The sequence below is a fragment of the Uloborus diversus genome, chromosome 2 (genome assembly GCF_026930045.1).
Source record: "Uloborus diversus isolate 005 chromosome 2, Udiv.v.3.1, whole genome shotgun sequence".
In the NCBI taxonomy this organism is placed as follows: Eukaryota; Metazoa; Arthropoda; class Arachnida; order Araneae; family Uloboridae; genus Uloborus; species Uloborus diversus.
This window is the reverse complement of record NC_072732.1, coordinates 10,484,854-10,511,320: the sequence shown is the minus strand read 5'-3', so window position 1 is coordinate 10,511,320 and position 26,467 is coordinate 10,484,854. Positions and strand designations below refer to the sequence as shown.

At 33.5% G+C, this 26,467-nt stretch overlaps 1 protein-coding gene across 1 annotated transcript in view; it reads left to right on the top strand.

Annotated features, from left to right (window-relative positions):
• Positions 1–26,087, top strand: part of LOC129217797 (cell division cycle and apoptosis regulator protein 1-like) — a 78,529-nt gene extending 52,442 nt beyond the window's left edge. The window contains exons 13-16 of the mRNA XM_054852138.1: positions 154–314; positions 7,540–7,672; positions 16,057–16,236; positions 24,874–26,087. Of these exons, the coding sequence (XP_054708113.1) occupies positions 154–314; positions 7,540–7,672; positions 16,057–16,236; positions 24,874–25,454 (1,055 nt within the window). The 3' untranslated portion in view covers positions 25,455–26,087. The remainder of the gene's footprint in view (positions 1–153; positions 315–7,539; positions 7,673–16,056; positions 16,237–24,873) is intronic.
• Positions 26,088–26,467: the final 380 nt, after the last annotated feature.

Here is a 26,467-nt window from a genome sequence, read left to right as displayed (position 1 = left end):
TTTTACTATTTACATTCTGTAAGAGAATTAATGATTTTGGTCTTACTTTATTATTTTTTCTTTTTTAAATTCATGTATGTATCTTCTCATTTCATTCTCTATAGCAGTATTATAAGCAATATTTTCTATATTCATCACTTTCCTGCCTTTCAGATCGCAAGAAGCGACGAAAGAAAAAGTCTCAGATGCTCACTCATGACCCATATTTATTATTATCCTTCGTTTATTATGACCAAACGCACTGCGGATATCTACTCGACAAAGATTTGGAAGAAATCTTCTACATGCTTGGATTGATGTTGACCAGAGCACAAGTAAGTGACCTAAAGAAAATAAGTGATCATTGGGGGCCCTAAAACTCCCATTTTCCTCAGATTAGTTAGTCCCAGGGTTGGGTTTTGGACTGTTCAAAACTGCGTAAAACTGACCGAAAGAGTCTAAAAGCATCTTAAACTGTCCAAAAGTATGCTAACTCTAATGGAGTGTAATCCAATTAATTCGTATTTATTGCCACATTTGTAATGCCGAAATATAAATATAATTAAGCTTAAATTAATGAGTATTTGATAATATTTCCGTCCAAAGTATTCATTCAAAAATTATTTTACTTAAAAATTGCCCATAACTCTATTACATAAAAACTTCCTCGTGGAACAATTGGTAGAGTCATGAAAGGAAATTCACAACACTAGGAAAACTACTAATTTCGGTTCCATTCATGACTCAAAGGAATGTTATTAAATGTGCAATATTTAGGTGAAGCAAAAAATAAATAAATAAAGCTTATTTATTTAAATGGTTTTTGCATTTAAGTTTTGCATGATATTTCAACAAAAGTTATATTTTTTCAATCATAGATTAAAGAACAATAAAATGATTTATGCACTTATATTTTAAAACTTTTGCAATTTTTTTTAATTCATATTTCTAATACAATACATTCTCTACTACAATGAAACAAAACTAGTATCTTGACAATTTTTAGAGACAAATTGGCATTTTCTTAAAGTAGTTAGGTAGTGTCACGGACTCATTGGTCATATTATTTATATCTCCATCAGTGTAATAACATCAAATTGTAAAGTGTCTTTTACAAATCAACTTTCAAATACTCAATGCCTGGTCATGGCTTTTGCAAAGCTATTTCAGATTTAGCAGCAAATTTTCTTTCTCTGTTTTTACCCAAAATGGCAAATTGTTTATTTCAATAGCATCCTCAAAAAGAAAAAAATCATTTGGGAAACTCTAAATTTTGTGAATCAGCTCTTAGTTATTTTTTCAAAAAAATTGGGGGAATAATTTATTATGACGCTTTTAATGGTGCATTTTTATGATGCAAAACTTGAGTTTTCCTGCAGCCATTCAGGAGTAATTTACAGAAGAACAAATGAAATGCAGTGGAGTTAACAAATAATGTTCTTTATGGCAACCTATCCATTTATGGTTGATATTCATAATAAGAATGGGAAGGTAAAACATCTTGTTGTCTTTTGCCAGTTGGGAGACTCGAGCCCCTTTGCAGGGTGTCCGCGCATATGGAAAGTCAGGGAAAGTCATGGATTTCGAACATGATCGAAATTGGTCATGGAAAGTCATGGATTTCAGTGTAAAATGTCCAAAAGTCATGGAAACTGACTTGATCATGGATTTCGCGCTCGGGACCGATCGCTGTTCTTCGAATCTCGGAAGAACGAAATTGATTTCATCGCCATTCATCTACTTTGTTTTTCGGTGCGCAGAAAAGCTGATTTGTCGATAACATTTCCTGACGAGTTACATTGTGTTGACCAATCAGATGAATACTCAACTTTGAATCCTTCCAACACCTGGCGAATTTGCCATAACTGCGCCTGTGCGCAAACTTGATCTCCTGACAGTAGAAATAAAGTAGAAAACAGTAGACAAACAGTAGGGAAATAACAGTTTGAAGTTTCAATGTTTAATGGTAAGCTTACTTTTGTACATTACAGTTCAATAATTATACGATCATATTCAGATTTGTTACTACAGGGTTCGTACGGGTCATGGAAATCCTGGAAAGTCATGGAAAAAAAATAAGCAAATTTCAGACCTGGAAAAGTCATGGAAAATTTAAATTTTCATTCAAAGTCATGGAAATTTTTTTTTAAGGTCATGGAAAAATGTCCTGGGAAAAGAGAAAGTAACCGTATCTAAAAGAGCATTAAAAATCTTGAGTGATTTAACAGTATTGCACATAAAAGCTATTAAAACTGGAAAATTGAACGATCCCAAAAACAAATCTGAATTTTGAAATCTCATTGCATCCACTTCTGTTGCAGCCACTCGTCTTTTTTTGCAATGTAATTTTATTGCTTGCAAATCACTCCTTTTGAATTTACTATTATTTTCAACACTTCTTACATTTTTTATTCTGTAGTAGCGAACTTGCACATTGTTGATTTTGCCACGCCCACTCAAAAATGCAATTCGATTGCATCTGAGTTCGTTTCCATCACTCGTAAAAGCTTTATTATTAAACTTATCAGAGTTTATCTTAAATTGTTGAAGGTTTTAGAAAATAAAGATCTTTAGTCAGGCGATAGCATACAGAAATAGGAGAATTCTAATATTCTAAAACAGTAGTGCCCAACATACGGCCCACAAAACTCATTGTCAGGAATCAAACACTATGTTCTAGAATTTTTAAACCTATTAATTAGTATGCATTTGAATATGTGCAAAAAAAAAAATGTAAATTTAAATCAGAAGATTTATTCACTACTGAATGTTTTTAAAAATAAATATCTGGCTTAGAAACATTTATTTGCTACAGAATCTGGCTTTACTTTAAAGAACCAAAATACTTTTAAGTTATATGGATGATTAAATGCATTTTTGATACTAAAAGGAAACTTTTGAAGCAAATTTATTGAAACTTATTAATGAGTCATTCAACCTTTGTCCCATTCATTTTCATTCTGTCTGTTTACAAAAAAAAAAAAAAGTTAGGCATTAAACACCATTATATTCCATTCACTGTATTTTTACTTACATTTATGTGATGAAGACAAATAAGAATGGCTTAGTTTTTTTGGTGAAAACTGATATTTTTAATCACAAGTAAGTGCTTCAATGAGGTAGTGGTATTCACGTAAAAGTTTTGCTGATGCTCATTTCCAAAAAAAATGGCAGGCTTGGTATTAAATTGTACTATTCTCTTCATGTAACAAGGTCATGAAAATTTTTATGAAATCATGAAAAAGTCTTGGAAAAGTCATGGAATTTTTTCATCCAAATAAAGTATGAACCCTGTTACTAACTTATCTTTAGCAATGATGACTCTGGAATCGAGTATTTTGAAGTTTTTTTTTCTGCTTAATGTATGAATGCATTTGCTAAATTTGTATTTTACAATTTCACACTGCACTTTGGGGAGATAATGGGTTATTTTAGATTTTAAATGTTCTTAAATTCTCGTACTTATTTTTTGTCTCAATAAATTATTGCATCATTTGTCTTTCATATACATATTTAATTAAATATTTTTTGCTGCTTTTGTTTAGATTTATTTACATAGCTAAGATAAAAATGATATTTTCCTAAAACAAAGTTATACTGCTTTATAGTCTCTATTTATATTTATGCGCAATTTTGATGTCATTGTCAAATGAAGTAACTTGCGTAAGTCATGGAAAGTCATGGATTTGAAGAACGTGAGTCATGGAAAGCTACGAGCAGAAGTCATGGAAAGTCAGGGAAAGTCATGGATTTCAAAACTCAGAAAGTAGCAGATACTCTGCCTTTGCTTCTTGTGGCAAATGAATTTCAGGCTGAAGGGCTCTAGACAGAGTGAGGCTTCCAAACTGGGAAGAATCCAACTTTGGCTCAATAGATACCACCTCTATAATTTAGGGATAGTTCTAAAGGTAATTCTGGAAATCTTCAAGAACTCGGCACCCATGGCAAGTGCTGGCGGCCAGCCACGGGGCTATTGAGCCTGCGGATTTAACGAACACGCACATATTTGGCTTTGACGGTCAAAAGACTTTTGTCAGATGACTCTACATCCATTAGCTGACTTTTCTGCATCGAAACTCCAAAGCGAGTGGCTCGGACCAGTCCCAAATTTGTGCGAATAAAGTAGTTTTCCTTGGGTTATTTTGCTGCACTAAGTTATTTTTCCTTTCTTTTTGATTGAAACATTTGCTTACCTGCAATTGTTTTTTTTTTTTTTTTTTTCTAAATCTACATGCATTCACTATACTGCCTTGCTAAGCACAAATGTTGTATCTGCAGCCGAGTTCAAAATGAGAAATTGCCGTTTAAAGTTTTGCACCTCCATGTATTTGATTCAGATGCACCTTTTTCAGATTTTTTTAAAAAAATATTTTCCATTGACAAATAAATGACCATAAAACATTGTATTTAGGTGAAATATGTGACAAAGAACCACTTGGTGACCTTAATTCAATTTTGATGAAAAGTGCAGATACCACTTTTGTTCTTAGCACGGCAGTATAACAATGTATTGCATGTTATTTAGTCATTTTTTTAAAATAAAATGCACGAATGATTTCTCATAGTTATGCTTCGTTTTAAAAGAATCAAGAAACTACAAAAATAAGTTTTTTAAAAAAATTGTTGTGTTTCTTTTCTTTAAAAAAAAATTATGCTTTAATTGTAGAAGCTTTCCACTTTTTTCAGTTTTTCAAAAAAAAGAAAAAATAATGATAATTTGTAATTTCTACCATTTGTGTGCGGTATTCATCACTTTTTTTAACCCAAAACCAACAAATAATTCTTTTCAATGGAAATATTTTACCTTTAGAAACATAAAATGTTTAAATTTTAGTGTTCAAATAGTTAGTCCCGAGGTTAATACAAAAATTTAAACCCAGTTTCGGATGTTGTATTGGAATGAACGGTTCACTTAACGTGCTCTAATGGACATTAAAATAAAATTGCATCTATGGAATAGGAAATGGGACTTCATACATAGCTCGCTATAGTGGAAGGGTTGCAGTAATTGGAGGTCGTTCTATAGAGCGTTGACTGTATAAATTTTCTTGTGAAATATTACTAGCAGTTGTCATAAGAAATGTATACTTACTAACTAGTTGATTCTCTAATGAAATCTGTCTCCTTTGTCCGAGCAAAGAGTGTGTTCGTTGCTTGTGCATGGTCATAGCTTTTGCAGTTCTCATATTGGAGGAAATGCAAATACATTTGTTAATATATGGATGTCTCTATTGCCAAACCGATTAACTCCACTTTTTAAAAAAAAATCCTCATTTCTGCTTTAATAGTGCTTTATCAATGCTTAGCATGGGAATTTATATTAAAGCAGGGTTCGTATGCTCCTTCAAAACTCCTCCAATGGTCCTTCATTTAGGAAATTCTTTTGAAGGGCACTTCAAACTCCTTCATTTTGGTTGTAACTCCTTCTTTCTTAGTTCAAGACTACATAATCTTCTTCTATGACAATAGCTTAAAATATTTCAATCGACTACTTAACTTCGTCACTAGGGTGATTGTATAAGGGCAATTTTAATGTAAATTTGTGTATTTGTTTCATAAAGATGTGATTTACATATTGATCATGGAAGTCATAAAAGTTGAAGGAGAAAATATTATTAGATAACTACGCCGTTTCACAAGTGAAGTAAAACATGCTTAAATGGTGTTTGGCTATTTTTTCAAGTTTTATGGTTATTGTTTTTTCCCCCACCACACTCTCAGCAGCAAAAGTCAGGTTGTCTAATTATTTAAATATTTATAAATACATATGTTGATGTACTATATTAAGTGAGTGTGTTAAAAAAACAATTGTTTAGTAAATGACAGATATGATATTGTAAAAAGGGTCATCCACAAGTGATGTCATGCCTTGAGGAAGAGACGGGTTCATGAAATTGTGATAAGGAGAAGAGAGAGGGTGACATCACAGTTATTGTAACAATATGTTGATAAAAAATATGGCATGTGACAAGAGGAGGAGTTATGTGAAGTGTGACACTTTGTGACAAGGGGGGAAGGCAGTCAAATATGTTGAAAAAAAAAATGAAACATCATTAAATGACAGCCCATTAGTACTCCTTCAAAATCTCATTTTACTCCTCCAAAACTCCTTCATTTTATTTCTGAAATTGAGTATGAACCTTGTAAAGTTTTCGTTCAGCATATTTCTGATCATGTGATGGCAGAAAATGTAACACGATGGCCCATTCACTCCTATGGGATAACACTATCTTCTTCATCTTTTTTCTCGACTCTTTCAGGGAGATCAGGGAAAAGTCAGGGAACTTTATCACTCAGGGAATATTGAAAAAATAACAAAAATTCAGGGAAAATTGATCAGATGAAGAAACAAAATTTTTTTTCTTTGCAAAATGAAGTATTTTAGTTCCCTTCAAATTTTCCACCAATTATTTGTTGTATTAAAATTGAATTTTGACTGAAAATCAAATTTGTTTTTTGCCATGGTATTATTTGCTGTCACTTAAGATTACACGCAGGGTTTTCTTTTTTTCTTTTTTTTTTCAGACTTAAAAACTTCTCTCTCTTTATTTTAAAACCATATGCATATATATCTTGAAATTATTACTAATTGTTTTTTTCATTTCAATGTTGTTTGTTAACTAAAGTAATCTATGATTTTTTTTTCGACAACTAATGAAATCATTTGAAATTGAGTTGTGTAAATAAGAAAATATATTTTTATTATTTTTAATAGTTAAATGCTGTATCCATTCATTAAAACCTAAGATTTCAATTTGTTTTACATAAATTTGTCTATTCTGCCCTGTGCAGGTAAAGGGTAGTAACAGCAGTTTTTTTTTTTTTTTTTTTTGCATTTTTGTCATTCTATGGTACGTTATCTTTACTGTACATACTCACTTATTTGGTTTACGCTGAAAAAGAGACGCGAAAAAAAGTCGTAATTCTGATATTTTCCTATTGTTAGTACTGAATCCACCACACATTTCTTCAAATATCTCTAAAACTAATGTCTGCAGATACTGCCGTTTACCTGCAGACGGCAGTATTATTTACGTAAGTCAAGCTACATTACTTCTATACTTTAACTATCACTTGTTATTCTTGCAGCAACAATTATACTGCTTGAAAATTCAGTTTAAGATTATTTCCATTTAAATTGTTTAGTTTTATCATGAATTAATAATTTCTTACAATTCTTATTTCACTGGTTCCTGAAAGTAAAGTATTTGTTTTAGATTTCCTATAATATTTCTCTGTCGATAATTTAATTAACTATTTTTACCAAAAAAGGAGCATCTTTTCAAAATATATTTTTAATTAACAGCTTAAAGCGTTTTAAACAGTGCATTTTATTTAATATGCAAATGCTTTTCAGGTAGGGCAAAGAAAGGAAACCATTATCATAGGTAACGTAAATCGGGGAAATTTGGTGAACTCAATCAGGGAAAAGTCGGGGAACTTTTTTTTTCCAGTTCCTGTCGCCACCCTGTTTTTGTTTTATGGAGTTAATCGATTTGGCAAGTGAGGCAGGCATCCATGAATTGCTCGAAATTTGATTGTTTTCGTCCTTTTTTGCAGGTGAGGAAATTGATACAGAAAGTGTGCAAGCGAGAGGTCCTGCGATACAGGAGGCTGACGGACGGCCCCTCGGACTCGGAGAAGACCGGCAAGTCCGACTCGGGCAAGATCAACTTGGAATCTCTCGCATCGGGTACGTGTCGGGAAGTCGTTCTTATCTTTAGTTCTTTTATGATGAAGCACTTCTTGCTGTGAAGAGTTCTAGTTGTACTCCAGCATGGTACATGTATAGATGCAAAAAAATTCAAAATTTAGAATTAGACCTTTCACAAAATTTATTTGTAACGAGCTGATGTGTGCATCACATGACTTCCTTTTACTCCAATTTTTATGTCATTTTCCCATTATTGGAAATTTTAATGTAATTCAATAGTTTACTCTCTAAATATCACCAACAGAGGCTAAATTGAAACCAGATTAAAAAAAAAAAATCCCCCAAATTTGTCACCAAGTTGGCGACCAAAAGACTGGCGATATATCGCCAAGTGTCCGCGAAATTATAACACCACTTGAGTATACATCGAAATTAACAATGATTTCCCTCCAAAAAGGGGCAAAAGACCCCCTTAAAAACACCCGAAAGCAACCAAAAGAGGAGGTGCACAACTAGACCTCACTAGGAGTCTACGTACCAAATTTCAACTTTCTAGGACATACCGTTCTTGAGTTATGCGACATACATACGGACGTCACGAGAAAAAGTCGTAATCAACTCGGGGAATGCCAAAATGGATATTTCGAACGTTTATACGTTCTTAGGCACTTTTCCCGCATGTGGTCAGGTTGAAAAAAAAAAACTCAACATTAATTCGGGGGTGAGCAAAATAGAAATTAAGGCCGATTTTTGAGTGAAATTTTTTTCATAAATACGATACTTCCTTTTTTGTAAAAGGAAGTAAAAACAGTTCCAATAGTTTTAAGGTCAATTAATGTTGTCCAACATCAAAACATCAGTAAAACAAAAAAACCTCTAGCTTTTAGATCATTCCCAGTGAAGTCCTTTAGACCAAAAGGATTTCAGATTAGATTTGTGATAGCTGAACATGCTCAAGACAATGACAGGTTTTTTTTTACTATAAAAAGTACATAAAAGAGAAATTAGCATTTTTTTTTAACAAAGTATGGATCTAAAATAAAAACCTGGATCAACCCCTGGAAGGGTTGCTATCTTGTTCACTATTTTTTTTTTTTTTTTTGAAAACCCATAGAAAGAAAATGGTCAAAATGAAAAATCCAGATTAATTGTTTGAAGTGATTACTTTTACCTTATAGACCAAGGGGTGTAAAAAATGACAATTTTCCTTTTTTTAATGGAAACTAGTCTTTTTTAACTAGAAAGTCGCCCGTCAAGGTATGACGGGTGAAAACTGCTTCTATGTTTGAACGAAGCCATTGCCTGTTTGGTGATATTTCAATAGTTTAAATTTTAACCGTAACTCCAGTGGATGAACCCTAAACTCCAGTGGGTAGCGTTCATTGTTGAACATTCTTCATTCCCTTGAAATGACACAGTCTCACCAGTAAAACAGTTAAGTGACTGGATCGAGTTCAGCTTTGTCGGGATAAAGCCATTCCCTGCATGTTAAACATCACCAAAGCATTAAAGTAAGAAAAAGATTCTGCAATTTGTGTTTTTTTTTTTTTTTTTTTTGACGTTTTTTCTTACTTTACTGTTCAGCACACAAAGGTGTTTATCTTATTACCAAAACATATCAAATGATCATGCCGTGGCACGAGTTTCATTGTTGAAACACGCGGGTTACTCAATCATCGGCTATTATTTATCTGAGGATGAAGTGCTTCTTACTGTGAAGAATTCTAGTTGTTCTCCAGCATGACACATTTATAGGCACACATTGCAGCTCTTTCACAAAATTACTATATTGTGTGGCCACTTCACAAAATTTCAAATTTTAGAGTCAGACCTTTCACAAAATTTCATTTGTAAAATCAGTTCTTCAATTGCTTTTAAGGTCCATTAATTTTGTCCAACATCAAAAACATCATTAAAACAAAAAATACTTCCAGCTTTTAGGTCATTCCTTGTGAAGTCCTTTAGGCCAAAGGGATTTCAAATTTGATTCATCATAACTAAACATGCTCATTGACAGGTTTTTCCCCCCACAAAAAATACATAGAAGAGAAATGGGCACTTTTTTTTAATACAAAATTTGGATCTAAAAATGAAAACCAGGATCGACCCCTGTTTTCTGTGTCCCTGGCAGGGTTGCTATCCTGTCCACTTTTTTGGTTGAGAACCCATAAAAAAAATTATCAAAATGAAAAATCCAGTGATCTTCCGTTTGAAGTGTAAAATGATTGCTTTTACGCTACAGATCAGGGCGTAAAAAATCCAGTGTGTCCCCGCGTATGGAAAGTCAGGGAAAATCTTTTAAAGTCATGGATTTCGACTATGATCGAAAACAGTCATAGAAACTGAAATCTGGTCATGGATTTTGGGTTCTAGAGCATGCATATTTATCGAATTATGCAAATTAGGTAAAAATTTACAGATCTTTAGCCATTTCTTACGCTTTTACCAATCAGTCCCGATTTTTCACATTTCGAAATCCGATTGCTTCCGCTTCTATAATACTCGCTTGATTTTCTTACACAATGTTACTTGGCCGTTTGGATGTTTATAATTTTGTGATTAGCATTATTTTTAACTTCCTTATATGTCTAATTGTTGTAGTTGGGGACTTGTATATTTATAATTTTACCGCTCTCATTCAACTCGAATTTTGAAGTCATTTGCATCCGAGTTGATTCAAGAAACTCATTAAAATTATCATTAATTTTCAGCATTGTCTTAAGTTAATGAACGTTTTAGAAAATAAAACTGGTCTGAAGAATTAATTAAGGACGTTTAGGACCTCAATGAAATTCAGAAATCTGGAATTTTCTCATATTTGTAGCCTATTCTAAAACTTTGGTAGTAATATATCTGGTAATGTCTGATAAGTTACTTACCAGACATTAAGTATTTTAATTCAGTATTTTAATCTTTTTCTGATTATTTGTTTATTCTATTTATTCTAAACATAATTTTAGAATTTACTAAATTATTCCTAGTCACATATTTTTTTTAGAAAACTATTAGCTTTAAAAAAAATAAGTTCTTGATTCATTATTTGTTTGTAAAATAAAATATTTATTTTATGTTTGAAGCTTCTTTTGCATTAATTGTTTTTTATTTGTAATAGTAGCTGAGCTATTAACATTTCGTTTTGATTTTTACAAACGTATGTTCAAAGCATAGATAGTTGCAATTTAATTTTCAGTTTTTTTTTTTTTTGGTAATAAAAATATTTAAACGCAAAATTATGAAAAAAAATAATCATTTTAATTTTTTTCGTATTGTTCCACCATTTCAAAAAATTCGAAAAAATTCCTGAGTGTAAATGAGTATAAAAGACATTTTCTGACAAAATTTGGTGAGTGACACTTTTTAGAAAGACATTGAAAAAAATATTTAAATTTTATTTCTGTCCATAGGCGGATTTAGGACTGAGTTCCAGGGGGGGCAGGATTTTTTTTTTTTTTTTTTTTTGGAGCAACATTTTTAATTGCCCTCCCCCCTCTCATGTTTTTGTCTGTTTTCTGTGATGCGTAAGGCCATTCTTTACTTTTTTATGTGTCGTTTTCATTACTGTGTGTAATCATGCTGTCCTTTTTAAATTGACCTTAAAAGAGAGAGGGCTGGTATTGATAGAGTGACGCAGTGCTCCCTTTTAAGTGGGATATAGAATATCTCCAGTTTTAGGGGGCGCGGGGGTTACTCCCCCGGAGGAAATTATCTAAAATGGATATAAAATTCTGCATTTTGAAGTCTTATAAGGGTTAATTGGAAATAATAGGCAATTTTTTTTTTTTAAGTTTTATGCTTTAAAAGTGCTTTGTGATGCAAGTTAGTACTTTAAAAGAAATGGTGCACAGATTTAGAGAATAGGTATCAAGAGAGTAACATACTACCCATTTGAGCAATTCTTAATTTTTACACTTGATAAGAAATAAAATTGAAGCACACTTTGCTTAGGAGTTTCAAAGACTTGTCTAATTATTTTCAAGGTTTGGTTGGTTAGATTGGGTTTTTGGTTCAAGATCTTTGAAGGCTATACTGCGCCAATTCTTTTCAGGGATTTTAGAACCTATCAATAATTTGTACTTTCCAGTCTTTGAAATTGAGTAGTAGATTATACAGTTGTACAGTATTGTTCAAACTTTGTAAGAAACGGCTATTTTAAGTTTAAAAGAAAAAATAAACTTTAATTTCCTATTCAAAAAAGAAAAAATTATGAGTTTTTTTTGTTATAAGATTTTGGAAGATAAGTTGTTACTATATAAACTCCTCCCAAAACTGGGGGGTATTGTCCCCTTTGCCCCCCCCCCCCCATAAATCCACCCATGCTCTTCTAAACTATTCAAAAACGAAAAAAAAAATGATTTTTTTTTAAATTTTTGGAAGATGTGTAGTTACTACATAAAGTCCTCCCGAAACTGGGGGGGCATTTCCCCCCTCTGACCCCCCATAAATCCGCCCATGTTTCTGTCACCAAAATTTCGCTTTTCGTTTGAAAACTATGACTATTACAATTTTTTATGTAATTTATTCCTAAGAATAAGGAAAAAAATCACCATTCATTAATTTTGAATTTTAGTATGAAAAAAAAATTAAATTAAAAAAAAAAAACAGGTTTTCTTGAAAAACTCAAGTGTGGTTTGAGATAAAGAGCTGAAAATTTGGCTAAATTATTTTTATTCAATACCAAAATAATCCCCCAAGTGCGAGTCAAAACGGCCGCAAGGGCAAATTTAACATAGAAACCCGTCTGCGGCCTTTAGATATTCTTGTGAAAAATTAATGTTTTTCTGGAAAAACTGCATCCATGAGTCATGGAAAGTTACGGGCAAAAGTCGGGGAAAGTCATGGAATTCAAAACTCGAACTGTAGCAGATACCCTGAAAAATCACAATTTTTCTTTTTTAAATGAAAAAAATATTTTTTTAATATAAATCAGATTTCTTTTGGTTTTTATTGGAATTTTTAAAAAAAATGTTTTAAACATGGTTTTGAATTTTTTAGGTATTTATTGATTTTTTTTTATAAATGAAACTAAACATAAAATTGAAGTTTTTGAAAACGTTGAAAAACGTTTTGCATTTGTTACTACTCCAATTAACTTTTACAATATGAAATAAAGCAAATTTTTATGCAAATATGTCTGATTGAAAACAAATTTTCTCAAGTAATCACGACCCTTAATCAGGCACCCTATGTTCTACATTTTTAGTTTAAAATTTTGTGTTTGCTAAAAAATGCAGGGCGAAATAATATACTGTCGAAAAAAAAAGAGGATTTTCCAGGTTTCCGTGCTTGATGTTTTTTTTTTTTTTTTTTTAATTATCCCATGCGTTCAAGACACAAAGTGTGGACATGGATTCGGTGAGAAGCTAAAGTACAACTACAAAAATTAAAAAACACAGAAAACCTAAACTCCAAATACATTATAAAAAACACAAAAAAAAGCAAAAAAAAATTCTAAAATTATAGAATATCAAAAACATTTTAAAAGTCCCGACTCGGTAAAAATTTTGTTTAGAAAAGTTCCTTCTTTGTCAACCCTATGCAACTAAGAATGTGTTCAAGCTTGGCTGGATGTAAATTGCATGAGGCACAGGTGGGGAAAACTTTTTCTCCCGCTACAAACTTTATTTTTTATGGTATGTCCAGTACATGCAATCTTACTAACAGGAGTCGAAGTAGTCCTATATATCCTATATTTTCAAAAAAGCATAAAAATCATCCTGAATTTCCTATATTTTTCAAAAATGTCCTATATTTCCTATATTCATGTTTCTTACCCTGTATATCTTCAGGGCCCAATGCAGGCTGATTTTGCTACCGTTTTCGGTACCTTCACAAAAATCTTTTTTTGAAATCGGTACTTTCACAAAAATCAAGTAATAAAATCAGTAGCTTCACAAAAACATCGAAAATTTCACAAAAATTTGCATTTTAAAATATAAAACTTGTTTCTCTGTTTAAAACAAAATTTACTCATAAAATAAAATTCTAAGCAGGTTTATATGAACAATCGCTTAAATGGAAACCTTTTTGTAGTATTTTAACTAATTTTTAACTGTTTCTCGCCAAAGTACTCATGCAATATTATTGCAATCTTTCAACATCTGTTTTGGGAAACCGTTTTTCCCATAATGTCCTATATTGTACACAGTACATAGCCCATTAAGCTGAAATTACTATGGTATTTTTCGTACTTTTTAGGTTTTTAGCTTCCCCCCCCCCCAAAAAAAAAAAAAAAAAAAAAAAAACGAAACCTGTTAAAAATAATACTCGGTGACATTTACCTTTTCGAACTAAAATTTCACTTGCTCTACTTCTCTTTTACAAAAATTAGGATGCCTCTAAAATTTCACAAAAACAATGCTGATAAAAAAAGACCTTTCACAAAAATAGAATAATGCAATACTTTCACAAAAATAGGTAGCAAGAAAAAAATCCTGGATTGGCCCCTGATCTTTTAAAAAGAACAGAAAATGAACTTTCTGACATTGGATTTTTCGCTAAAAGTACGTGCTCAAACGAATTTCAAATTGAAAAATGCAACCAACTAAATCCTGCAACAGGTATCTTGACTCATTGGCTACAGCAATGTGACGTCACTCTACAGTATGTGAAGTTTCGAGAACTAAGTCTGAAATCGGTTTTAGAATTTTACATTTGAGCAACAGCAGTTTGTTTTGTTTTCCAGCATGGTTTTTAATTTCGTGGGGTTTAATTTGTGTTCAGTGCATTTTCTGATCGGAATGTTTAAATATTCTTTTTTTTGCAGTCTTTTCTTTTTGTGGAATTTTGGGATCGTAGAATGTAAGTTCCTTCTGATGTTAAAACATATTTTGTTTGTAATAAGTGGAATTATAATGGCGAAATTGCATCGCTTAACAAAATTTCGTTTGGAATGGTTGGATCAGGAGGACATTAATGGTACAATATTGGTGCATTGTGTGCCAAAGGAAAAGATGATTTTACCTCTTTTTGCCATTTTTGCAACTGTTCAGTACCCATAAGCAATATTGGATTTTGACAATTTAGGCAGCTTGCTAAAACATTCAAGCATAAGGAACTGAAATACATCAGAAGAATCCTTCTCAAGCTCTGTTTGTAGTTAATACAAGTGGTAAAGTATCAGTTTAGATATAAAATCAAAGAACAGTTGAATTAGTACTTGGGTCATGAGTGAGGAAGAAAAAAAATTATCTTTGTTCAAATTTTGTTTAGTTATTTAGTCTACAAAGTACACTGTTTTTTTTTTTTTTTCAAAAATTATTCTTTTAACTACAGGAAAATCATTTCAGATGTAAGTTATAATTTTGTTTGAGATTTTTTTCCAGCAAAATCATTGATAAGAATGAACTAAATAATATATGACATGTATTATTTCTTTTTTCATAGCAAAATCTCTACATAGTATTAAATGAAGTGTCCAAAAAGCGTCTGTGTGTTTGAACTCGCAAAACTCGAGAACTACCCGGCCGATTTCGCTGAAATTTTCACAATTTGTTCCTTTAAGTCCTGAGAAGGTTTGCAGACCAGTTCGAAAAAAATTCGATGAATAGTTCTTTTTTTATTCCAATTTAGGCCCAATTTTCACATAAATTCCCGAATATGTGGGTAATAAATTACTCGCAATTAGTAATATTACATATCGTTGGAAAGGGAAGAATTTTCCGCGTTCTACGCAATTCGTTCCAACGCTCTAACTTAATTGCGGCGGGAGTTATTTACGTTTTTAGCTCGAATTTGTTTAGGCTTAGCTGGAATTTAGGCAATACTTTCTTCATTAACTCCATCAATAAAAAGTGAAGGAATTGTCCTACAGTTTTCGTTTTGACACCCTTGAAAAGAGCTACCTTTTTTACTTCAGATCTAACTCGACCTAAGGTCGAAAGTTTAACCCTCTATCTCCATTAGAAAAAAAAGTTACAAGCGAATTAAATGAAGTTCAAAAATCTGTTCTCTATTCAAGTTTTCAACCATTTTATTTTGCGTTTCCACGGTAACCCTTTTGGAATCCATTGTTTCTATCTTTCTCATTTTCAACTCTGAAACTTATTTTATTTTGTGTTTCCATAGTTACGCTTTTTAAATCCATCTTTCTCATTTTATTTTAATTTCTTAAAAGTATTTTAATATCTGTCGTCATTGTTTGGAGTTTAAATTTTGCATGATGATTTTTTTTTTCTTTTATTTATGCCTCATTGTTGAATATAAGTCACTTGACACAATTTTTGTTTTCAAAATAGACCGGGCAAAGCCGGGCAACGCAGCTAGTCATTCATATAATGTTTGTCCTATATTTTTTGTGGAAAATGTCTTACATGTGATCCTGTGCTAAGCATGAAGAACTGCGCCGACTGAGTCCGGAATCAATTAGGATTCCAGGCGTGTACCGATGAATGGGAGGACACCGTTTGACGATTTTCTTTTTCCAGGCAACAAGAAGTACATCCCGGAGCTGAGGCGTTCGAACTCGAAGGGCGGGGAGGAGTCCTCCCTGGTCTCCTGTCGGGGCTCCCTGGTGGACGTGGGCAAGCTGGTGGACAGGCTGGAACTGAGCGAGAAGGGGAGGCTGGATGCGGAGGACAAGATAAGGGCGCAACTCTCCGAACTGGGTGAGAATTAGTGATGTAAAATACCCGGGTATTTATTTTTAGAGGTAAATACCCAGGGTATATACCTGGGTAAATACCCAAAATGGATATTTACCCGGGTATTTATTTCAAAAAATTATATTCAACTAAAATACTTTTCTGTATGTATTCAACTATGTATATGTAACCAACCATATACAAAACAATAAATTTTTGCCCCAAAAATTGTATTTTGATCACATATTTAAAGAGTTATTGTGTGAAACAACTTGGCAATCTAATATGATATTCACATTAAATGTGTTGGATATGCTTACTCAATGCTTGCTAGCCAAATATCAGATATAAAAAGCCATTCTACAAAAAATAAAAAGCTTAACTGGTTACAAAAAAAAGCAAACATCCTATTTAAGTTATTAAAATAGTTCATTCTAATTTCTGACAGTTTTTTTTTTTTTTTTTTTTTTTTTTGATAAGATTTCATTAAGCCTTTAATTTAAAAAAATATAATACATAAATATTTAAATTTTTAATCTTTCATTTTACGGTTTATGTTTTAAAAAGAAAATCATCAGCTTTTGATACCACCTTTTTTTTTTTTTTTTTTGCAAAATGCGCAATTACTAGGGGATTTACCGTTTCTTCGGATGAATACCCAAAAAAATATTTACCTTCCCACCCTACATCAATAATTGCGTGTATTAAAAATAGTTTGAATAAATCTCCATCATGAAGCACCGGGGAGCGAATGCAAATAAGCAAGGCAACAGAAAACGATATTTTGATTTTTTTTTGCTTATTAATGTGAAAACTGTTTCTATATTTGCTGCATTATCAGTTAAACGGCAATAAAATAAATAAATAACATCACAGTCCTAAATAACTTATCAGTTTATTCTTCCAAACATTCCTCATGCTTCCTTTTTTTTTTTTCCATTTTGGATATGACTAACATAGATTGTGATTTTGAAATTCTGAAGTTCATCATTGAATTGCTTATACTTCTTCAATTATGACATTGAAAAGAAAGATTCTTTGTTTCACGATGTGTTTCTTTCATAATTTCATCAAGTCTTTCAATAAAAAATATAAACTGTTACTACATATGTATCAGTTTTACTTATTATTTTATATTTAGATTTTTTAAAAAAATCACATTCACTTGCATTTTTTTTTTTTTTGTAAAACACCCAGTTTTTGGGTATTTACCCAATCCACATCACTAGTGAGAATAGAACCTCAAATTTGATAACTTACGATGTTTAAACGAAAAGCCGAAAGGCTAAATTTCGTAAGTCAGTCAACAATATTACTTGCTTATACGAGCAGAGATAATACCACTCAGTGGTAGATGCAGAATCAAATGTTAATGTGAAGAAATGAACATTGGAAACTTGTTTGAAATCTTACCAAAAATTTATTGGTCCATAGAAACTAAAATAAATAAACTAACAAAATAAGTTCATAAGAATAAACCCTGGCCATTAGTCAGGGGTGATTGTGTTCCGGTATTTTACCGAATTTCCGGTATTTTCGGACGTATTTCCGGTATTTTTATGTCCGAAAATACCGGAATTATGTTTTTTTTTTTGTTATGCTTTTATCTCCCTACCTCCACATTTTTTTTAAAATTATATAATACTCATCAAATATACCTGCAAGTACCTTAAGATGGACAAATGTCAAGATAATTTGTATAACACCAGTTCAAAAGTAACTTTGTAACCCAGTAAAAATTTAACCAAATGTACACACAATATTTTGACTCAGAACTATTTAATACTATGGCAAAGGTGCACTTAAGTAATAGGGGCCAAAGATTCCCCCCCCCCCCCCGTTCTCGCTTTAAAACTTTCAGGTATTTTTTGATGAACTCACAATCACCCCTGAATATTACTTGCTTATACAAGCAGAGATAATACCACTCAGTGGAAGATACAGAATCAAATGTTAATGTGAAGAAATGAACATTGGAAACTTGTTTAAAATCTTACCAAGAATTTATTGGTCCATAGAAACTAAAATAAACTAACAAAATAAGTTAATAAGAATAAACCTGGCCATTAGTGGAGGTGGAGTTCACAACTCCCCGACACCTACCGGACCTAACACATGAGAGGCTGACGAACACAAAAGAAAGAGAGAGAGAGAAGGATTGGAATCGTTCACTATTTATACTCGCCTCATTTGCATATGATTGGGCATCAAAGGATGCCAACCTAAAACCCCTAAAGCAGAATACTTTACGATGTTCTGCAACGTAAAATCATTTGACCAAAATTGTTCTGCAAGTATTTCAAGCATTGTACGCGAAAAAACGTGACATTTTCCACAAATTGGGTGGCAAAAATCAAAATCGTTTCATATAGGAGTTGTTGTTTTTTTTTTTTAAACTGGACTGTTGTTATTTATTTCTGTGGAAATGAAATATTTTCGGAAACATCACAGCTTTCAACCAAATGACTAATAAAAGAGCACAGAATTTGGAAAATTAGTTGATCATGAAAACTATAAAATCAAAAAAACTTTAACAAGGTGTCAAACCTAAACTGATTGAGATTTTACGAAAATAGTTTATGTGCTTTCCAAAATGCATAGAAAGAGCAAAGATACAAAATGTTATAAAAATTCGAACCTAGGTGTCAAACCACATTTTTTTTGGTTAATTTTACATGGCATGAAGGAGCAATTAAAATAATGTTACTAAATAAAGAAATTACTGAAATAATAAATAGAATGAGTCGAGGTTGGGTTGCATATAATAAAACACTTCAAAACAATTGAAATATTTTTTGGATGCAAAAGGATTGAAATCTCAAACAAGACACGCAATTTCCGGCGGTGGACGTGTTTCAATGTTGCCATGTTTCCAAAACATAAGTGTATGGCGGAAATTGTAATAATGAAGATCGATTGGGAAAGTCCCCAAAGGATTAATCAAATTCAACATAGCGAGCTTTCCGCCAAATTATCGTAATTTGAGATAATTTTAGATTTTCTTTTAATTTTAACAAGTTCAGTTTCTATAGATTCTCTGCACCGTAATTTTTGCAGATTTTCGGCACCGCGGTTTCTGCAGATTTTCAATGAAATTTGCAGAATTTCTGCAGAAAATTTGTCGATTTTCCTTTCACATTTGAACAGAATTGTTCTGCTGCTCAGGCATATGTTCTGCGACAAACGTCGCAAATTTAGTAGTATTCTGCTTTGGGGCCTAAAACTGAAACTTTACACGTGTCGAAAGAGTTGAGAAGTTAATCTAATTTGAATAAAGTAAATTTTGTATTACTTTACTTTAGGAATGAGAACGCGGTTAAATATCGTTTACCGATGTCTATCAAAATTTACGTTCAAGTCGCTGTTTTCTTTATGCATTTTGTCTGTTTACATTGCAGAGTGATCATCGTTTTCATGCGTAACAAAACGATACTACTCTACCCGGGGCCGGATTTGGAAGTGTGGAGGCCCCTAATCAGTGTTCAAAAAGATCATCATATTTTCGAAAATATCCGATACTTTGATATATATCCGAATATTTTGATGTATATGTATACAGGGTGTCCCAAAAGGTCGTTTACAAACTTAACATGCTGGTCTGTCATATCATGATGAACAAGATTTACATAGTAACATACGTTCAAAAATACAATGCTGGCACACTACATACACATAAAGTCAGACACTAAAGGATGCACAACATGTCGCATATTTATTACACAAAGACGATGTTACGCAACATTTTAGTTTTCAATTAAGGCTTATAGCTGTTGTTGAAATTTGCTGCCTTTAGCTGACATACACGCGTCGCAACGACAAAGTACCGACCGTCGTAATAACGATCCATTCGGACAAGATTTCACCGATCGCTGCGTTGTCGTTGTAACGTGATTATGAGAGCTGACGGGACGGAAATTTTATTAACTACTTTAAGCTTTCCTTAAAAATTAAAATATTGTGCTAAACTATCTTTGTGTAATAGATATGCGACATGTTGTGCATCCGTTAGTGTCTGACTTTGTGTGCATGGAGTGCGCCAACATTGCGTTTGGGAACACATGTTCCTATGTAAATCTTGTTCATCATGATATGACAGACCAGCATGTTAAGTTTGTAAACGACCTTTTGGGACACCCTGTATATCCGATATTTTCGATCAGCACTTTAATAGTAAATACATCCTGAAGCTACTGCTGTATATTTTTTTACATTATTATTATAATTTATAGGGGAGAGAAAACATAAAATTTGCTGACCCGTGAAAGTTAGGATATTTTGTAAAAATTTTATTGTGGGGGCCCCTTTGTTGTGGAGGCCCCGGGGCAACAGCCCCGCCTGCTCTCCCCTCAATCCAGCCCTGACTCTACCTAAAGAAGCTGTCTTAAGAGGCAAATTTTTCTGTGGATGTAGACCCTTTTTTGTTTGTTCTGAAAAATCACAAAAAGGTCTCAAAATTTCACTTTTGCAATTTTGTTAATACCCTGCTAAGGGGAAACCCCAGTTTAGGAGGCCGAAATTTTAGTGTTTTATGTGATATTCTTTTTTTTAACAGGAAAGAAAATTCAGAATTTTTTTTTAATTTGGGGCATATTTTAGTCATCTTTTGAAGTACACCTTGTCTTTTTTTCGAGTCACTTCCACCAAAATTAGTGGAGTTAGAAGCTGCTGTCCATCAGAGCTCGCTGCTGGTGTGCATTACCGAAGCCACAATTTTTGCCCGTAATCTTTACACTTTTTATTTCTCGTTAACAACATCTTTTCCTAGAATGTGAACCTAATTGTGATCAAAAAAGTTGAAAATTGAACGTTTTTGAGGTGCTTGATTATGTTTTTCTACAATTATTTTCACACTTCCTGCATTAAAAAAAAATATTTTATTAATAATATCATCCAAGAGTAAGGTTCATGTAGAATACGATTGCATAAAATTTTAGAACGATGGGTCCAAAACTATAGAATGCACACCAGTTGAAAAAAAGTGGTTTCCAGAAAAACGAGTTTGAAAAAAAAATGCTGTGAACATTTTTGAATCTCCACAGTCACTTTAAGTGCTCATAGCATTGGAACTAATTAGAGTTTTTCACTGACAGTTTAGCAACATATCCTTGAATAGTTTTACTAACATTTAAAAAAAAGTGGATTTTTTGACCTCTCTAACCCTTAATGGCACCATGAAGATCATGCTGTATTTGTTCCCTGGTCAAGGGGCCCTTTCACTGGTTCGGGGCACTTTTTTTTTTTTCATTTCAGCCTTCCAAATAACCTGCTGCAAATCCATAAAAATTCTTCCAAAACTTTAAAAATACGGTCGAACCTCCATATATCAAACTTCCATGTATCAGAACTTTTTATGTGTCAAAACCCCAGCAAATTTCCTTGTCCATTACAGAAAAATTGTTTCAATCTATCGAAAAAACCTCTATACAGTGAAACCTGTGTATAATGATACTGTCTATAACAATAACCTGTCTATAACAATATTTTTTTAGGTCCCAGCAGTATCGTTGCAGACAGGTTTTACTGTACATCGAAAAACAAATTTCGAGACATTCGTAGATTTTTTTTTTCCAATTTAGACTGTTTGTCTCATGAAAAATGAAGGTTAGGGGAGAAAATGATGTTCACTATAGGTTGCTACGAAACTCATAAGGAATCTGGGGTAGAGGGGTGCGTAGATAGGCCATTCTGGAGTTCTTAAATTCCCATAAGTTTATTTCAAATCTTAGTTGCAACCAGTAATGTATTAAAATCAGTTTCAAGTTATCCCCTTTGTCTGTTGATTATCATTCCTAGTTTTCTTAGCTTCAGTGAAAATCATTCCAGTTATGTAGATTGATTTTTTTACTTTTCTCACGATGACCATCGTCGAAACGAAAATCCCCCCAATGTTGCAGATTGAGTTGAATTGCTGAAGACTGTTGGAATTTTAATTTTATTCTGTCGTAATGTATTAACTGTTTTATTTGCTTAACCGTATGCAAATTTCCGTAGCTTAAGAAGGTATTTAAACAGTCGACTGTATCCACGAGTGAGTGATTCTATGTGTTGATTTTGTGTGTTTAACATGTTCTGTAAATACTTTTATTTTACGTTAATTCTTGAGTATAAGAGTAAATATATTTTACCTTAATATGCTAGTTATCTCTCAGTCTCTAACTACACCAGGCAATGGCACTGTGTGCACAAACTCTGCTACTTATCGGAATAAAGACTGAAGATGTACAAGTGCGCAAAAATGTCATTTCTGGTAAATTTCGTATTTGCGCAAGGGAGTGTGTGCCGTCACGAGAAATCGGAAAATCGTAATAAAAGTACTGAAACTTACAACGTTCACTCAAAAACATGAAATGGCATAAAACTATGCAGTGCTCACAGTGAATGTTAATTTTTTAATTATTAACTTTCATTTAATCGGGTGCTCGTATGAATTAGAAATTGGGTTTCACATGAAAAATTGATATAATTACAATGTTTTACAAGATTTTTATGATTAACTTAGATTGTTTCTATGTATCGAAATTTCTTTACATCGATTTCCCCCCCCCCCCTCCCCCCCACAATTTGCTACTTTGATGTATTGAGGTTTGACTGTAGTTACATATTGTTGCCTCACAGCAACAGTAAGGTATCTACTGTCTGGCCATCGATTACATGGAAAGGATAATATCTGGTTTATAGGCAGAAATGGACGTACCTATTAGTTTATAGGGGTGTTAGTTGATTTGTTTCAGATGGGCACTTTTGCCTCTACTATTTAGCCTTAGATTTGTAAAAATGAAAATTTACTCACAGCAGCATTTTTTAAATCTAAAGTATATTCGATCCATATTCTCACGGCAAAAATGAATTGATTTATTTATTCACAACAAAGTTTTGAGCTTACCATTTGGTTTTTACGTTCGTGAACGAAATGAAAATATTTTATTTTTTTGTTGTTGTTTCCATGGTAATTATTTTTGTTTCCCCTTATTTTATTTTTGAGAATGCAATAAATGAATAAACTAGTGACATTACAAAACGCGTAAATCAGAACCCCATCTCTCTTTTCCCTTCTCCCCTGCTAGATTCATTCGGATGGAATCGTCTCTACTTGGCGGATTGCCAAATTACATACAATCCATGGTCAAACAGTAATCCCAGAAGTAACACGAAGCATGGTCCCACAAGATGGCGCTGCCGCTCGGGCCTTGACAATTTGTGACTTTTCTGTGTTAAACCGATTGCAGCTCATGCATCAGCGAATGTCACGGCCTATAAAATTAAGTGGGGCCATGCATGAAGATACCTTACTGTTGCTCTGGGGCGACGGTATTGTCTAAAACATAGACTAATAATAAGAGCAGACATAGCTTTTCCAGACTCGCTGATGAAAATATTGGTTCATGGATACATCATGTGACTGGTGGGAGGCTCGGCGAAAACTTTGGCAGCATGGTTGCTAGATGGCAGGATTATCTATAGTTTGGCACTCGACATGTATTTTGAGACGTAATGCGTTTTTATTATAATTTTTTTTTCCAGGCGCAGAGATTGAACTGTTTTTCTTTTAGTTATGCATTGTTTTGACATTAGTAATTAATTTTTGATCACAGTTTTCAGTAACTTTTATTTCATTCGGTACTGCTACGTCAGCGTTGGCATAAACGTTTTTCGTTAACCCAAAAATGTACTAATCTGTATCTTAAATTGAAATTGTAGGTAAAAATCTTACCGTTTGCCGATTCTTTATGGACGCTTGCATCTTTAATTGCTTAGAGAGTTATTGAAATTGAATAAAGAAACTGCACAATACTATCTATCACTATATTAACAAAATATTTACAACTTAGAATAACAAATTTACAAATCGGACTCCATAAAAGATCATTCTTCCGTGTTCCATCCATTCTATTTATTTTATTTCTGGCTCGCGTTGATCGTCTGCTACCATCAACGCCCGCTGTTGCTAGGATAAACACCAGTCACATGGTTTGGTTTATGAGCAGCAAAAGGGTTGCCGTAGCTCGGTCTACTCTTATTATTAGTCCATGGTCAAAATGTTTTTACTCTTAACCCCTTCCCGCTCTCTCCCGTGTCTATGCCCTGCTGGGGTGGTCAATATTAACGCAACGAAACTATTAAAACCAATTCATTTATTTTGCCCGGAATACATTTCATTTCTCTCTTTATACACTAGATGGCAGCACCAGTCCATTTTAAATAATTGCAGAGATGAAGAAAGGAAATTTGGTACTAACTTACCAGATTGTGACGTCGGCCTCCGTATCTCGAGCTTTGAAATTTACCACGCAAGAAAAATTTACTTATCTTTACTTATATTAAAGAAAAGATTAATAAAATTCTTTTTTAATGTTTAAAAGACGTATTTCTTAAATTTTCGCTGCTTGCTTGTTGACTTTTCATAAAATTTTAAATTTTTTTTAAAATTTCAATCTAAAAAATATTCAAAATGAAAAATTGAATGCACATGTTGTACATACACTTACTTTTATATAATTTTCTTAAATAAAAAAAATACACACTTTTATGACCGTTTTCTTGAAAATGATTGGATTGTTAAGGGGTTTAAAAAACTCTATTTTTATATTATTAGGATGATTTAAACAGTAAAAGAAAGCAGGTGTGACTTTTCTTAATTTAAAAAAAAAAAATCCTTTTCAGAGCGCCTGCAGGAAGAGGTGTCCGCCAGAGAGAGGCAGCAGCAGAAGCTGGCGGCCGACCTGGAGGACCGGAGGCAGAGGCTGAGGGCCGCGGAGGACGAGCTGAAGAGGGCCAGGCAGGAGGCGGAGAGGTGCCAGCGTGCCCTGGGCGCCATCCGGGACGGCCTGCAGACCACCCTGGGGGTGGCCGAAGGCGCCCTGGGCAAGAGGGCCAGGCCCTCCAGGGGCGGGGAGGCCGAGGCGCCCAGGGTCAAGCGGGAGGCGGAAGAGGCGAAGTCCGAGCCGAACGGAGACGGCGGAGTGAAGTCCGACGGGAACGGAGACGGCGGAGTGAAGTCCGACGGGAACGGAGACGGTGGAGTGAAGTCCGACGGGAACGGAGACGGTGGAGTGAAGTCCGACAGGAACGGTGACGGCGGAGTGAAGTCCGACAGAAACGGAGACGGTGGAGTGAAGTCCGACAGGAACGGTGACGGCGGAGTGAAGTCCGACAGAAACGGAGAGGACCGAGCGAAACGGGCGAGAAAGGACTCTCCTCCGAGGGAGAAGGAGGAGGAAGCGACCGCGAATGGGGAGAAGTAGGAAGAGGAGGCGGTCGAGAATCGGGAAAAACTCCCCTCCGGGGGAGAAGGAGGAAAAGGGGGCGGCCACCACGACAGATGGAGGATGTGGTGGACGAGAAGTGATATTTTCTATGACTCTAGAGGAGAGCTCGGGCTGTCGGCGTGAATGTCTCGGGAGAGGGTTGCCACGCCACAGGGAAACCTGAACAAACAGGGAAAATGCAGGGAATTCAAAAATCAACAACAAAAAAAATGAAGGAAAATCCAGGGACTTTTGAAGATTTCTTCAAAAACCTGGAAAGTACAGGGAATTTATTTATTTTTTAAATTGAAGTTGCAAAAATAAGTGTCCACACATATAAACTACCAAAAGTATTACTATAATAAAATTCATAAATAAAATATAATAAAAAATTGGTTTTTTAAAGGGGTTTTTTTCTTGTTTAGTTGTATATTAAAATGTCTATCATAAAAGCAAACATTATGTATTTTTCATTTCACATGCATTTTTTTTTTTTTTTTTCAAATATCAGTATTTGCTCATTTGTTAGACTGCATACCCATATAGGGAAAACTCAGGTAATTTTTTTCCCAGAATGGAGTGGCAACCCTGTGGGGAAAATAATTCAGTGAAGCCCTTTGATGAAATTCTTTTTTTTTTTTTTTTTTTTTTTTTTTTTTGTTGAATTTCTTTGGCAGACTCATGAATGACGGTCGAAAAATTCACGGAGTCTCCTCGAAAAAAACAATTTTGTTTCCTCCTGTAGACCGGCACGAAAAATCAACGACCTCTCTCAGGAAAACGAAGATGTAGATGTATATAGTTTGAATTGAAAGTTGCAACATTATGAAGAGGATATTTGAAGCATTTAGATTTAAAGAAGATAAATGGTCATTTTCCGTTATTTGCTCGAGACCCGTTTGCTTCTGACGGGACAAAAATAGAAAAATAACATTGACATAGCTACCATGATAGCTCCTCTTTTTTTAAAATTTATTTTATATTTCAGCATTCTTATTGTTTGCTCATGA